At 34.1% G+C, this 15,431-nt stretch overlaps 4 protein-coding genes across 8 annotated transcripts in view; all 4 read right to left on the bottom strand.

The window, feature by feature from the left end:
- Positions 1–2,400, bottom strand: part of Ttd14 (TRPL translocation defect 14) — a 38,232-nt gene extending 35,832 nt beyond the window's left edge. For 3 of the 5 annotated variants that reach the window (XM_077440654.1, XM_077440652.1, XM_077440653.1), the window contains exon 1: positions 1,945–2,400. In XM_077440654.1, coding sequence (XP_077296780.1) covers positions 1,945–1,993 — 49 coding nt within the window. In that variant the 5' untranslated portion in view covers positions 1,994–2,400. The remainder of the gene's footprint in view (positions 1–1,944) is intronic. The other 2 variants (XM_077440656.1, XM_077440655.1) reach the window with 2 other exon arrangements.
- A 2,869-nt stretch (positions 2,401–5,269) lies between these two features.
- On the bottom strand, positions 5,270–6,574 carry LOC143918680 (uncharacterized). Its single transcript, XM_077440650.1, has one exon. It carries the CDS (start codon positions 6,572–6,574, stop codon positions 5,378–5,380), a length of 1,197 nt encoding a protein of 398 aa, XP_077296776.1. The 3' UTR covers positions 5,270–5,377.
- Positions 5,327–8,148, bottom strand: Rad51D (Rad51 recombinase D). Its single transcript, XM_077440651.1, has 5 exons — positions 7,761–8,148; positions 7,481–7,691; positions 7,095–7,272; positions 6,899–7,021; positions 5,327–6,827 (listed from the first exon to the last, which is right to left on the bottom strand). The coding sequence occupies exons 1-5, from the start codon at positions 8,015–8,017 to the stop codon at positions 6,628–6,630; spliced, it is 969 nt and encodes a 322-aa protein (XP_077296777.1). The 5' UTR covers positions 8,018–8,148; the 3' UTR covers positions 5,327–6,627.
- Positions 8,149–9,722: 1,574 nt separating this feature from the next.
- LOC143918934 (uncharacterized) lies at positions 9,723–11,624 on the bottom strand. Its single transcript, XM_077441055.1, has 2 exons — positions 11,010–11,624; positions 9,723–10,917 (listed from the first exon to the last, which is right to left on the bottom strand). Exons 1-2 carry the CDS (start codon positions 11,376–11,378, stop codon positions 9,805–9,807), a joined length of 1,482 nt encoding a protein of 493 aa, XP_077297181.1. The 5' UTR covers positions 11,379–11,624; the 3' UTR covers positions 9,723–9,804.
- Between the last annotated feature and the right edge of the window lie 3,807 nt (positions 11,625–15,431).

Raw genomic sequence — 15,431 nt, 5'->3', positions numbered from 1 at the left:
ATCAGAACTAAAATTGATATTTACAAATTGTACACATTTTTTCATAACATATTAATCTATAATGAAAATTTTCCATATTTAATTTTATTTATATAAGCGTTCTAATTTTATTCACCTGTCAGCTTTCTTATTGTTAAAATGTCGATTGCATGATAAGTTATCTTTCAGCTGTTTTCGATAAATTATCAAGATTTAAATTAAATTTTATTTTAATTTAATTAATGTGGCGGGCGTTGATGGGGGGGTATGAATGAAAAAATGGTCACAAAAAAGTTATGGCTATAGTCAACTTGTAAGGAAACCTTTTATTTTGTTCTCTTGCGCTCTGTAATGTTGAAACGTGTATTGGGAATGTTTTTTGTGGTAATATTTTTAATTCGAGCCCCAATCACTATCCAAATCTACAGTCATAGCTAGAGTCCGGACCCAAAGCGCGCTGTCCATTGTTCAATTGTTGTAAATGCTTTGTTAAAGGTTTGCTGAACCTTTTTTTTGCAATCTAGATTTGTAAATAGAGCCAAACCACCCCGTTTCCTGGAAATTTCTCTATCCGCAGTCTAGTCATAACTCGAAGATAATCGAAAAGATATACTTTTTTTATTTAATTTTAGTAAATATTATCGTTATAATTTTTACATAATTTTTTTTTAAATCGAAAAGTTTTATACAAATTTGAATTAAACCAAAAACGGGGGTTTGAAATAGCGGAATTAAAGTCGTAAATTTAATTGGCTTTCGTTTTACATTACATACACATACCCAAGTTAATAAATGATTATTATTATATATATAAAAATGGACGGGATGTATGATTTGTTGTATACATGTCCCGGAAGCTTATTGTGAAAATAAATCGCCGATAAACGGGAATGAGTGGCATTGCAACGCAATAATTTCAAATGTTTTCGCGTCGCGACCTGCGTCGTTAGAGTAAAATAAACAAACAATTGAATAATTTCAAATGCCTGTGTTTTTCCAACAAACGGAAACAGGAATTGCATGCGTTATTGTGGCATTGCAACGCATGCCGGGTTCAGCTGTAGTTTACAATAAAACCGAAACGGCGCCTGTAATTCGTTTCTGATTGGCAGCCGTCAAAGTCGTTTCCGATTGGCTGGATTGGTCAAAGACGTTTGCGATTGGTCGGTTGTAAAATAATAACATTATTTTTATTCGATTCAAATAAATGTAAAAAACAAACGAAGATTTTTTCATTTCACTTTCATTTACCGAGCGAAGCCGGATAGCACAGAGAAATATAATAATAATAGAAGTGGCTTTAAGCGTTTGATTGTTGTCAAATGACGATTGTCCACAGACATTCCTAAATAATATTAGCATCAGTCGTATTTGATGCTTGGTGCTCGACGTACATATGTCCGATAAAAACTTCTCTGTTTGTTTATATTACTCGCAAGAAGGGCAAGCATCATTAAGAATCGCACAATGCATTAAAAAAACACACATGGGATACATTTTTATAAGTAAATTGATCCGATTGTATTCCGTGCGTTGGAGCGTAATTATAGAGACGTATCGCGTAATATTGACAACAATTATTTATTCGTAAGGGCCCTTCTATTATTATAACATTTCTCTGGGGTAGCACCACTAGCTATTTATAAAATTCCTATTATGAAAGACATGAAATCATAACACAACAAATCGACGGCCATTTTGATTTCGAATAAAAAATATATAATAAAAAAAAACAATAGAATTCGAAACAATAACAATAATAATAGATATATATGTAGATTGGAAGGTTAGGCGCCAAAGTCAAAAGTTACATGACGTTTGGCCATAAGAGCGAAGGAGATGCAAAACGGAAGTGTGGTGGTGGTAGTGTGGCGATGACATGTGGAGACATTTAGAGGAGCACGTGTTTGATTTTCAGCGCACGCGACTATCGATCGGGTGAGGGGCGGGGCGGGGAATACTGACCGCCGGTGAGCACGATCTTGTGCACGCGTTTTATCGACTCTGGCTCCATCTCTCCAGGTGTTGGATGTCTGCTTGTCTAGGAGTGGACGACGACGAAGACGAGCTCAACGGCAAGAGCAGGCAGTTCGAGTTAACGATTGTGAGTAGCGAATGGCAAACGCGGGTCGGTCGGCGTCCAGGCAACGAATGGCAGGAAGTGGCCCGCTAGGCCGGCGAAGATGCTGGTGCTGGTGCTGGTGCTGATGCTGGCGTTGAGGCAAGTGCAGGTGCAGGTGCAGTGGCGAACGAAGACGTGGTCATGTTTCAATCGGGGACGGAAATGGGCGAACTGGCAGCAGGCAAGCAGCCGACCGACCCACGCGACGGCTGCCGCGTGAATGCCGCTCGCTCCGACTTCACTTTTCCACCTCTGCTAGATACTCGCTGAAACACTACGCTCTGCACTCGCCAGTCGCCAGTCGCACACGCTCGACATTACGCCCATTACCTTACCGATAACACGATAACATAAACATTACCATTTACACGCTTACATTCTTCTCGACGCTCTATTACATAACTGACGGTCAAATTTCTTTTTATTCAACTTCAATCCGAATTATTCGCATTCCCCCTTCTTTTAAAGCTCCATATTAATATGAAACTGAGTTTACCAGACATTTGAATTTTGCAATGACGTCTTTTTTAAATTGTCTAGCAGGAATTTTAATATCTGTCCGATATTCTTGCAAAATTCAACCCAGCCCAACGACATAATTCGTCACAATTTCCTAAAATCATCAGAGACATTGTTAGCTCGTTGATTATAATTTGTGGGGAAATCTTGATAGTTATCGCTGGTTCGGTGATTACTAGTCAAATGTGAACCGGTCACAGGACAACCGGTCGCTCTAGATCGGTCACACGTGATCACCCGTCACACTAAAGCTGGTCACGCGAAAACTGGTCACACCCGAAAATCGGTCAACCAGTTTTCTCGTGACCGATTTTAGGGTGTGACCAGTTTTCTCGTGACCGATTTTAGGGTGTGACCAGTTTTCTCGTGACCGATTTTAGGGTGTGACCAGTTTCCTCGTGACCAGTTTTAGTGTGACGGGTGATCACGTATGACCGATCTAGAGCGACCGGTTGTCCTGTAACTGGTTCACATATGACTAGTAGTCCGTTTACCGTTATCGCGACTCGATTAATTGGTAAACGGGTTACTTGTCAAATGTGAATTGATCGAATGAACGAAATTTAACGAAAATTGGTCGCATAGGAAAGTTGGTCGCAAGAAAATCGCTACCAGAATGACCGCCGCTACGAAAATCGCGCGGGCGGATCATCTCCTATCACACGAAAATTTGTCGCACAGAGATATTGCCGTACAGAAAACTGCCAAAATGCTTTTTTTTTTGAGAGTGAGAAACATTTGGATGCCAATATACATATTTGAACATGATTCAATTAATCCAGAGTTACATATAATACATACATATGTATGTATATAGGTTTTGTCTCATACTATTGAAAGAGAAAAATATAATTGAAATAATCTAAATATGAAATTTTAATAATAAAAGTTAGTTAATAATTTTCGAGATATAATAAATGATAAACGGATTATTCCGCAAAAAGCGATCTCGCGCAAGTCATTAAAATCTCGATCACAGCACATCTGGCACTCGAGTTCTCGTTAGTAAAATTGATAGTATTAAGATTGATGAAGTTTTTGGGTGTCAGATGTTCCGTGATCGAGATTTTAGTGACTTGCGCGAGATCGTTTTTGCGGAGTAATCACCGAACCACAATAAATAGGAGTTTTAGAGCCGCAAAATAAGAAATTTTATATTTTTTTCAGTAATCGACAGTTCAGTTTAAGAGAATGAAACTCATAATGTTTATTGTTCTTATACTTTATTTATTTATATATTTATACCGGGAAGGCCTGACAGGTAAACCCAAGCTAATTATAATAAGTTATTTAAAACTAATAATTTGGTAAACGGGTTACATCCCAAATGTGAGTCGCTACCAGGATAACCGCCGCTACGAAAATCGTGCGCGCGGATCTCTTGTTGTACAGGAAAATTGCCGTACAGAAAACTGCCCAAATGCTTTTTTTTTTACGAGATTTTTATTATTATCGACTAGAGATATGAACTTCGCATGTTGATATAAACAGACGAGTCCGTAACGTTATTTTAGATTTGATAATAATAAAAATCTTGTAAAAAAAAAGCATATGCTGAGCAGTTTTCTGTGTGGCAATTTTCCTGTACAACAAGAGATCCGCGCGCACGATTTTCGTAGCGGCGGTTATCCTGGTAGCGACTCACATTTGGGATGTAACCCGTTTACCAAATTATTAGTTTTAATAACTTATTATAATTAGCTTGGGTTTACCTGTCAGGCCTTCCCGGTATAAATATATAAATAAATAAAGTATAAGAACAATAAACATTATGAGTTTCATTCTCTTAAACTGAACTGTCGATTACTGAAAAAAATATAAAATTTCTTATTTTGCGGCTCTAAAACTCCTATTTATTGTGGTTCGGTGATTACTCCGCAAAAGCGATCTCGCGCAAGTCACTAAAATCTCGATCACGGAACATCTGACACCCAAAAACTTCATCAATCTTAATACTATCAATTTTACTAACGAGAACTCGAGTGCCAGATGTTCTGTGATCGAGATTTTAATGACTTGCGCGAGATCGCTTTTTGCGGAATAATCCGTTTATCATTTATTATATCTCGAAAATTATTAACTAACTTTTATTATTAAAATTTCATATTTAGATTATTTCAATTATATTTTTCTCTTTCAATAGTATGAGACAAAACCTATATACATACATATGTATGTATTATATGTAACTCTGGATTAATTGAATCATGTTCAAATATGTATATTGGCATCCAAATGTTTCTCACCCTTTCCATTGAAATAAAAATATACATGTACGTTTTCGTAATATGTAAGCATTGTTTTAAAATAAATACCTATTAAGAATGATTTTTATTAAAATATTGTATACTTATCCAAATATAAAGCTGAAGTTTATGGTATCTATAAGTTAATCACTTTCATTTATTCATTTAATGACTCATTTCAACTATTCCAATTTCTATATTACATACATATGTGGAAGTATTTCAATTTCTACATGTACATAGAAATTTTTCAAAAATATAAAATATGCTGTCAATTATTGCTTACAAACTTATTTAAATATAAAATATCCACCGTTCAGACCTTCTATCTTTAAAAAGTATGTTTAAAATTTAATTTTTAAAATGTTTACACATGAATAAAAATACTTTGAATTTTATCACCATTGTTTACAAACAGTAATTATATTTCATTGCATAATAGATTAAAACAAAACAACGTGATATGTAATCACAATTTATTTTCACAACAAAACAAAATTATAATCAATATCTAATCACGTGAAATCACGCGTCTTTTCAAATAAAATTTCAAACCGAAACAATAAACCGGAATAAACGCATAAGCGATGAAGAATAAATAGAGAGAATGTCGCAAAAATACACCAAACACCAATTTAGGTTTAGACACAACGACAACCGTCAAATTTAAACTCTTTTTACCGTCCACCGTGCACGAATATAATCCACTGTCTTTCTTACCGACCTGAGACAGGTATAAAATATTGAAGACATCTACAAACACGTGCAAATCATCAACATCATTCAGAACATCCACTCGGCGATCGTCTTTGAACCACGTCAAATTCGAATAGACATTAGAATGAGGGCACACGGTGATAAGATCGGAACCGAAAAAAAGAGTAACTTCTCTTTCTTCGCTTTCAAAATTGGGATCGTCTTCAAATGAAAACCAATTTATACATTGCTTGACGTATTTGTAATGAGGAATGGAAGAAAGGTTTTGTTTCAAATCTGGACGAATACGGAGTAGAAGCTGAGAGCGACATGATAAAGTTAAGTTCGGTCGGTGCTTATCAATTTCTACGGATATATTCAATCCTTCCGATCGGATTCTACATTTTCCGATCCTCGATTGTGTTCTTTTGTGGAATGAATCGTAAGGACTGCAAGGACTCCACGTTTCCCACTCCAAAAACACTGTCAAATTACTGCCAAGTCCTTCTAACTTTTCATTAGTAGGTTGTATGTACTTGAAATAAAAATCAGACCAAACTGATGAGTTTCCAACGAGATTCTCTTGAGTAGAAGTATCGACAATATCGACAAAGTATATATAGCCTTCTTTGATATGATCGTCTTGTAAATGCTTGCAATAATACAATCCTATATCGTCAACGGTGATGTCTCTGATGACAAATCTGTGCATATGATCCAAATAAACGTTCCCAGAATCGTTTTTGCTCACTATAAATTCATCGGAAAATGTATTATTCGTACCGATCGTTCTCTTAAACCAATGTTTGTTCATTCTGTTTGATTCTTCGGAGCAGGTACGACACTCCAGTATGATTGTTTGCTTTAGCGAAGCGTCAATATTTTTTTCTTTCATAACCGGTTCATCCGCATGCTTATTATAACAATATTTGACAATTACTTTGGACAATACTTCGTGAGATAGATAATATGTTATTAATATCGCAAGAAAGGAGAAATGTGACGAGTTCATTGTACGGTTAAACAAAATATGTACAAGAATAACAATAGAAAATTTAAATATTATTATTTTATACCTATAGAATTTAATTCAAAACTAATGGTATTTCCAAATAAAACATCACACGAACTTTTCACTGAAATATCAATTTTTTTTAATTCACAACTCTTATCTATATCTGTCCTGATAAAAGTAGTTGGAATGAATTGCCAATATTTGCCTAGTGCAGGAACTTTTTTTTCAACCCATTTTGATACATTTTTACCTGAAAAATATCAATAAATATTATTCTCCATATAAACAATGGTTTAATACATTTTTAAATAAAAACAATACCATCTTCTTCAGTTACAAGCAGTTCATTCCAACGAGTAGTCAAATTTACAATAATAAACGATATTCCATGCTCAGTTCCGACTAAACGTGCAGCATTTACAAAGAGATTCAATAAACCGATACCTGCAATAATAATAAAGCAATAATTGATAACCCAAAATACAAAGCATAGTCAAAGACTGAAAATTAGTATTACTCTCTTTAGACTTTTCGCCCTTGTGTTGCAGCATCAAACATGGAAGAGAATCTACGACAACTAAAGAAACACAATTCCTCAATGATTCCTTACGATGCAATTCATGAATGAAATAGATAAGCGCATTCATATTCCAAAGTCTAACAACCTTTATTCTGTCCATACTAGAAGCCAGCTCCTATAAAATTAAATAATATTAAAAAATTTGTGCCCACCAATATGTATTTATATATATAAATAGAGACATGTACAAAAAAGTATCTATAAATTGTATGTAGGTATATTATTTTTAAGTATTTTAATTTTAGCTTAAAAACCTACACTAACATTGTCTATTATTTTGCCTAAGAATATAGTAACTACATATATATTAAAACAATGTATACCTTTTCTTCACATCCAGTCTCCTTTAAAATTTGATATATTCTGCTTCCGGAAAAGTCATTCTTAGCATCCACATAAATGATATTGCGTTTTAAGTGATGAGATACGTTACAGGATATCGCCGTGACCAACTGGGTTTTTCCTGAGCATGGTAAACCGCACACTTCAGTTATCTTTCCACATGGAAGTCCACCCTTCAATGCAGTATCTAATCTGAATTAAACAATATATGTATGCACATTCAATTAAAAAATATATATATTAAAGAAATGCAAAATTCACCTTGGAATACCCGTGCTGATATGTGATTCTTTGATCTTTTCGTAAAGATCTAGACCAGATATTGAAGTGGTGTTAAATTTTTGATAGATATGCTGTTGGATGGAGAAAATGTCTACGTATGTCAAATCTGTTAAGTGGGCTATTTCGTCGACGTCTTCATTCAAGAAATCTAAGACACTGTATATACTTTTAGTGTTCAATATCTGAATTGTTTCTTCATTTAACAAATCGTGATCTATGCTCGATAAAAGTGCCATGATTTAAACTTTTTATTTATTAAAATAATCCGTTTTGAAAGAACATTATTTGTTTTGAATCAGTTAATATGGAACTTCGCGCGTTAGTACAAATTGGAAAACTTCAAATTCAAATTGACAAGTGTGGCATTAACAACGCAACCTCCGACCATATTTAATATTTTATTACATAAAATAAACGTGAAATTATTAAAAATTTTATCAATTTTTCACTGTCAGATGAATTAGGATGGATGAGTATTAGAATTAGTCTAAATATTAGTAGATTGTCTTTTGTTTATAAGTTAGATCATAAGTTATTGCCTAAGTACTTTGATGATTATATAATAAGGAATAGAGATAAACATAGTTTTTATACTAAAAATAAGGACAGACGAGTTGTAAGTAGAGTAAGAAAAAATAAGACAGCTGGGGGTGTTTTTCACAGGGGTGTGCTCATGTATAATGCCCTCCCTGAGTGCATCAGGTCTGCTAAGACCATAGATGCATTCTTGCGAGGTGCGAAGAGACACCTCTGTGACGGACAGTACATATAAGTTAATTATAAATTTTAGAGTTAAGTAATTAAGATGTATTTTTAAATTAGTTCGATAGCTAAGATAATATATAAATAAATAAATAAAATAAAATCTACATACTATTAAAAATTTCTCTCATATCTTTACAAGGCTATTCTATTTTTTTGCTTAGGTAACGTGAAAAATGTTCGTATCATATTCAAATCAGCTGATTTTTAAATGCTATTTCACATGGTTTGGTGATTATTTTGCATAAAGCGATCTTGCAAACTTCACTTAAATCTCGATCACGGAATATCTGGCACCCAAAAAATCCATCGAGAGTTATCGACACGAACTATCATACAAACGAGAACTCGAATTCCAGATTATTCGATATTCGCGATTTTCGTAGCAACGATTATCGTGCGCGCGATCGAAATGTGCGAAATAATCCGTTTACCATTTCACAAACGCTGATCTGTCATTTAATATTTTCAATGAAACATATTAGTTCAATCAATCTTTCTTAATTACTATAATTTAATTAACTTTATTTTCAGACTACTATTAGCCTCTTTTAATAATTATAATGACTAGAGTATAATCATTTGTTACTTGAACTAAATCAAGCTAATGGCGGCAAGTAGCACAAATAAAATACTCAGTGAGTTTCGGAATTTTTTTATGCTCTCAGTGATGTTCATGTTCATTACTAAGATTCTAACCCATATAAATTTGGTTGTGGCTATTTGCAGGTACTATATCTTCGACAGGCGCAAAACCTTCTGCGCATGCGCGTGAACTTTTCTAATTTCTTACATTTAATGTATGCTAGACTTGATTGAATTAATAATATTAACTAATTTGGATTATATTTTTTACTCTACGTCACTTTACGAGTTCGAACTAAATTTTAAGAGGTTTAAAACAAAATTTTAGCAGTAAACACGCTGACAGAGACAGTTCACGCGCATGCGCAGAAAGCTTTGCGCCTGTCACAGATATAGTACCTGCAAATAGCCACAACCAAATTTATATGGGCCTATAAATTAATAGCCACAACCTATAAATTTTCAATCAACTGGCATTAGTGTACTCATTTAGTTCAAGCGGTTAATATACTGGCCAATAACTGTAAAATTTCCCAAATATTCTAATTGGAAAAATATAATCATTAGGAGTATATTTAAAAATAAATATGGATACAATGTCTGTATAAAATTTTTATTGATTCGACAAACATTCTAATAAACTCTTAATATATATTTATATAAGTATATGCATATTTCAAACAACTGTTACATCTTTACAATTACTCTCTAATTCAACTTCACATATGTGCTTACTGAAACAGTCTTTATTGGCGAATTCTTTAGAGCAACTCTCACATGTATGAGGCTTTTCCCCACCATGACATTTTAAATGTCTATTCATATGATAAACGGTGCTAAACGCTTTGGAACAAATCTCACACTTGTACGACTTTCCCCTAACATGAATCTTCACATGAGAATTTAACATGCTCTGATTGTAAAAAGTTTTCGAACAAAACTCGCACTTGTAAGACCTCTCCCCGGAATGACTTTGAACATGTCTATTCAAATTGTACACGTTGAAAAATCTTTTGGAGCACGTGTCACACTTGTGAGGCCTCTCTCCAGTGTGACTCTGAGCGTGTCTCATCAATTTCGATCTGCTCGGAAAGGCTTTAGAACAAACGTTACAAACGTGCAAATCTTTTCCGGTGTGAATCTTCATATGATGATTCAGATCTATTTTGTAACTGTACACCTTGGAGCAGAGCTCACACTTGTGCGGTTTTTCCCCAGTATGGACTATCGTGTGTGTGTTTAGGTTCTGTTTCGTTTGAAACTTCTTGGAGCAAATGTCGCACTTGAAACCGTCGTCCGAGTGTATTTTCATGTGTCTTTTGACGTCTCGGCTGAAGGCGAATCCCTTCGAACAGATCTCACACTTGAACGGCTTGTCGTCAAAGTGAATCTGCACGTGCTGTTTTAAATGGTACGCGTCTACGAATGCCTTCGAACAGATCTCACATTTGTGCGGTTTGCCCTCGACATGGATCTTCATATGTCTTTTGAGATATCTATCGGCAGCGAACGTTTTCGTACAGATCTGACATACGTGAGGATTATGAGGCTGCGTGCTGTTGATTGGAGAATTAGATTCCAGGTCATTTTTCCTTGATATGACTGTTTCATTAGTGTGTGAAATGATATGGCCTATCAACAAATGCTTCTCGGTATAACATTCTGGGCAGTAATCACATTTGAAAATTTTATTTTCAGTACATTTTACTTGAATATTTGGAGGTGACAGAACATCGTCTAAACTGTGATTATTATCTATAATATTTTCAGATTTTATATTTATCTCTTCCTGGAAGATAAAATATTCTTATGTTAGGTGACAAATTACAATAGTACTTACTGGCCAAATTATGTATAAATAGTTACAGGCTTAAAACTTACCTTCACTAGTTCAATCTTAATATTGCTATTTTTTGGTTCGGCACAATACGTTGATTCAAATACATTTAATTGTTTATCCTCATCACAAGAATCTCTATCGTACTCTATTTTAATTTCAAGATTCTTTTGAAAATTGAGTCCTTCAACATTTCCATTCGTCTGGGGTAAATGCCAAGCGTTGACTTTATTATCTGTCAAAAAATCACTTTGGCTTTCAAACTTTATGTTAAAGTCTTTGATATCAACGTTTGAACTATGGCAACTGTCATCATTCCAATCTTCACTATCGAGTATTACTTCTTCCACTTTGATGTTTACATCATCTGACGATTCGTTTGTTGAAATCTTATTATACTGTTCACACATCATAAAAATCGATATACATATGACTTTGTTCAGAACATTAATGACATCTGCAAAGTGATGATAATCACGAAAGTGCCATAATAAACAACACACTAAATCTGAATAAATTAGATATTAATGCTATGTATATTTTTATTTCTGTTTCAATCGATACGTTGCGTATTTTTATAAGTGGAGCTAATGAGCGATGACAGCTCAAGAGATAGTACCAAAACACAAGCAAATGTCACAATACAGCGCTGACAACTTGAAATTTATGTATTCAGCAAGTGAATACCAACTTTATATGAAGAGTTTTATTTATTTCGTTCACTGAAATTTTCTCAACATTCACAATTTTACATGAGCCAGTATAATTAAATGAAGTAGCTATATGTAGGTAGGAGACATAAATAAAATAGTATTCATCATTAATGAATAAAATATACATCTGTATTTAGGGAAAATGTTACAGTTATTAGCCATGTGACATTCATTGGAGGCTTGAATTAAAATAATGCATTAAAACCAATTAATTTTGAATTTAAATATTGCTTTCGTATCAGTTAATAATAAACAGGAGCATTACTGACGACACAAAAGGTCCTCACTCCGTAATGTCACGGGCAGGGGCGTCATTTCAGCTTTTCACAGTCACAAAAATTTTGACCAGTATGGAATGACTTCCTGTGGGGGGGGGGGGGGGGGTGTTATATTAAAAAAATGTACATGAATGAAAAGTGTACATGAATTTTGACTATTGTAACGAACGGTTTTACGCGCGTTATCTGATCTCGCGGTGGGAGGTCCAGAGGGCGGATACGTCGTTCTTCTTCCAAGGGTCGGGTTATAGGGAAACGTGGACTAACCTTGAGATACAGTTTATATAGTCGGGGAGGTTCCTGACTGCAAATCATCTCGTTGATAACAGCTTCCTCGTGGTTGGGAGCTGGCTCTGCGGTCCTCTCACGGCTGATGTTTCTCCAGAAACGGCGTGAGGAATACCGGAGACGTTAGGCTGGTACTCTTGGGAGGGAGTGATGCTGCACTCGACCTCACAGCGGTTCTTCAGCAAGATGGTGGATCTCTGGGCCCCGTCTCCCCGTGGAGACGTGCACAGGAGAAATCTTTCTTCGTCGGTAGCTGGCGGGTGAGAGACTCGCTCTCGATGCGCTCGAGAGGAGCATGGTGTTGGCGCGGTAAAGTCACTGGTGCCACCCTAAATATTACTACCGCTACCAACTGAAGGGACACTCGGGAGAACGTCGCGTTACACTATTTATTTTAATCATTTTTTATTTATATATTTGTATCAATAAAATAATTTTAAAGGATAAACGAGTCTTACAAATATCTTTGAAAGCAAGACAAACAACAAAACAAAATATATTTGGGAGTGAACATTTTTTTTCTGGGAAAAATCGACGTGTTTATACCTGACAATGTTAAATCACGTCATCGAATATTTCATTTCAAATAAAATAACCATCCGAAAATTTCGAATGATATAAAATACGAGAACTTGATCACAAATGAAACGAAAATATTTTATTAACCATTAGCCAGCAGTATGGCTCAGTGGTTGCGTTTATGTTTAACATCAAGAAATGATTGGGTTCGATCGCGGGCTAATCTTTAATACTGCTGGTTAGACTTGGATGTTTCTTATCAGAGTTTTCCAATTTTATCTGATCATTGTTGAAACGGTTCTTCAAAATTGGCAAATAAAATATCATCCTACCTGCTGTCACAAATCTTCTGTATTTAATGTTTGTACAATTTGTAAAAAAATATGTACAAGGCTAAATCTATATATGTCTCAATGTATTAATTGATTAATTGTTAATTTCGTGTTCTTCAGCTTATCGAAATACGGTGATTTAAGTAATAAAAATGCTGCATTGTTTGTAATTAATTGTCTAGGAAGGCGCATTGGGGTCTTCCTGTCAAGCCTTCCTAGTATATATGTATCTATGTATGTACATAATTTTTATTTTTTTATTTAACATCGGGTTAAAGGGATCATTGCAGACAATTATTATTACTGTATCATGACGGAAAACTATGAAATGTTGTGATAAGGAGTACAGAATCGTGAAAACGTAAAAGGATTATAAACTTTTAATTAGTCTTATGAATAATTTTATGAAAGTTTTTACGACTTTTATCTGAAAAATGTGTAGTATTTAATATTGAGGAGAGTGCATTGTACAACAATTGTATGAAAAAATAGCCGTGCTTTTGACATACACTATTAAAAAACGATTTTGAGCATTTGGACCATATTTTAAAACAATGTCCCTTAGGCACTTTTTTATTTCCGGTATTCACTCATTTTCATTAAAATTTCGTAACGTTATAATAACTTTTGAAATTATTATTAAGAGATATAGTATTATAATTTATGACGAAATGGACAGAGATATCAGAAAATGTGATGTCACTAAACCAATAAGCTATTAAAATATATTCCGTAAAAGCATAATACCGAAATCAATAATTTTACTTCAATGAATGTGAAAAATATGTGATGGGGGACGAACTCTTAATTTCCTTAAAAAATTTAAATATTTTCAATGCCAACTTGAAATAGCTGGATTCAAAATTCGCTTGAATAACATTTCCTTTAGAAATTTGGATGTTTGCCAAAAAAATTACACGTGGTCAGATAATCACTTTTTAGGTTAAAATAAAATGATCTAGTGTCTATATTGAAACTAATGACAACGCGAAAACGAAATCATAACGATTAAGATCCAACCTATGTGACTATGCGAACGAAAGTGATGTCCATATAGAAAGAGCGAGAACTTGTAGATATTTTTTTTTTTACTAAACAAACTAATGCGTCATAGTTTGTAATTAATTATAACATTAACTTACATAAGTCATTATTCGTATGGTGCATAAAACAAATTTTACAGATAAGCATAACATTAAAATACATATTATATTATATAATAAATATATTTGTATGTATATTAATGAAGAAAATTCCCTCCGTTCATAAAATGCAATTCCAAAGCTTTTCCTCGATGACATATTGTCTATATATAAAATTTTATGGACATAACTTAGGTAAATAAGAAGACAGATAACGAAAGATTAAAATTATCACTATTATCACGTGAGCTTTTAATTTCACCCATCAAACGCTAGATCCAAAACTTTTCAAGTCCTTTTTCCATTATTTCATATCTTCATCCATTATGATCCATAAATTTCCCTATTTCAATCCCTTGACCTTACTTGTTTTCTTCTGAATAATCTTTTAATACATACACATCTACATTAACCATTTACGTTTTTAGTCTCAGTCAGTAGCAGTTAAGAGGGCTGGACACCAGCGCCTTGTCCATACAAACGTATTACACTTCTCCCTTCCTCAATTATGGCACTAGAGAAATTATATTTTAATATGCTGTGTATATCCACCTGGGATGCATCTATCGTTTTATTTTTTTTGATTAGTTATTTTTTATAGGAGCTAGGAGCCGCCAAACATCTATAAAATCGCCTCTTTTTTACACCCACGAAAAGAGTCCAGCATACTTATTTAACGGTCGATTTTAAAAAAAAAATACGCACATAGTTGCACAGAAAATATCTTTCTCATACCGATGATGACATTTTTTTTTAAATTGGTACAATTTCGGAGGAGAAAATAGGAGAATACGAAACCTCGATTTTGTCGATTTAAAATACGTTTTATCTGGTCGAAGCGCAACTGTCGCATTCACTCAATATATATATTGTCGCATTCAGTCGATATATACATTCACTCAATATATTGTATACATATATCGAAGAAAGGAACGGCAACAAAATTGAGGTTTCGGGTGTACAGCCCTCTTAATGGAAAATATTTTTGTGGATATTGCAAGTCTATAAGCGTAGAAAGGTTTCTGATTTCTTAATTTTATATAAGATTGCTAATGGTATTCTTGACACATCTGTTTTAAGTGAGATTAATTTTAACGTTAATGCCCGATTCACCAGATGCACAAATCTTTTTTATCCACCAATTTGTCAAAGCAACACCTCTTTCAATAGTGCAATCGTTCGTATATGCCGTAT

Source organism: Arctopsyche grandis, chromosome 11 (genome assembly GCF_051622035.1).
Source record: "Arctopsyche grandis isolate Sample6627 chromosome 11, ASM5162203v2, whole genome shotgun sequence".
Taxonomy (NCBI): Eukaryota; Metazoa; Arthropoda; class Insecta; order Trichoptera; family Hydropsychidae; genus Arctopsyche; species Arctopsyche grandis.
Note: the sequence above shows the minus strand (reverse complement) of the source record. Positions and strands in the feature narration are given on the sequence as shown.

What these genes read in the sequence shown, in the direction of transcription:
- LOC143918680 (XM_077440650.1), bottom strand. Translation starts at nt 6,574, where the DNA reads ATGAACTCGTCACATTTCTCCTTTCTTGCGATATTAATAACATATTAT.
- Rad51D (XM_077440651.1), bottom strand. Translation starts at nt 8,017, where the DNA reads ATGGCACTTTTATCGAGCATAGATCACGATTTGTTAAATGAAGAAACA. An exon ending in ATCAGCACGGGTATTCCAAG is followed by an intron (nt 7,692 to 7,760) that starts GTGAATTTTGCA and finishes TGTTTAATTCAG; the next exon opens with ATTAGATACTGCATTGAAGG. An exon ending in GGGCGAAAAGTCTAAAGAGA is followed by an intron (nt 7,022 to 7,094) that starts GTAATACTAATT and finishes TTATTATTGCAG; the next exon opens with GTATCGGTTTATTGAATCTC.
- LOC143918934 (XM_077441055.1), bottom strand. Translation starts at nt 11,378, where the DNA reads ATGATGTGTGAACAGTATAATAAGATTTCAACAAACGAATCGTCAGAT. An exon ending in TTAAGATTGAACTAGTGAAG is followed by an intron (nt 10,918 to 11,009) that starts GTAAGTTTTAAG and finishes TTTATCTTCCAG; the next exon opens with GAAGAGATAAATATAAAATC.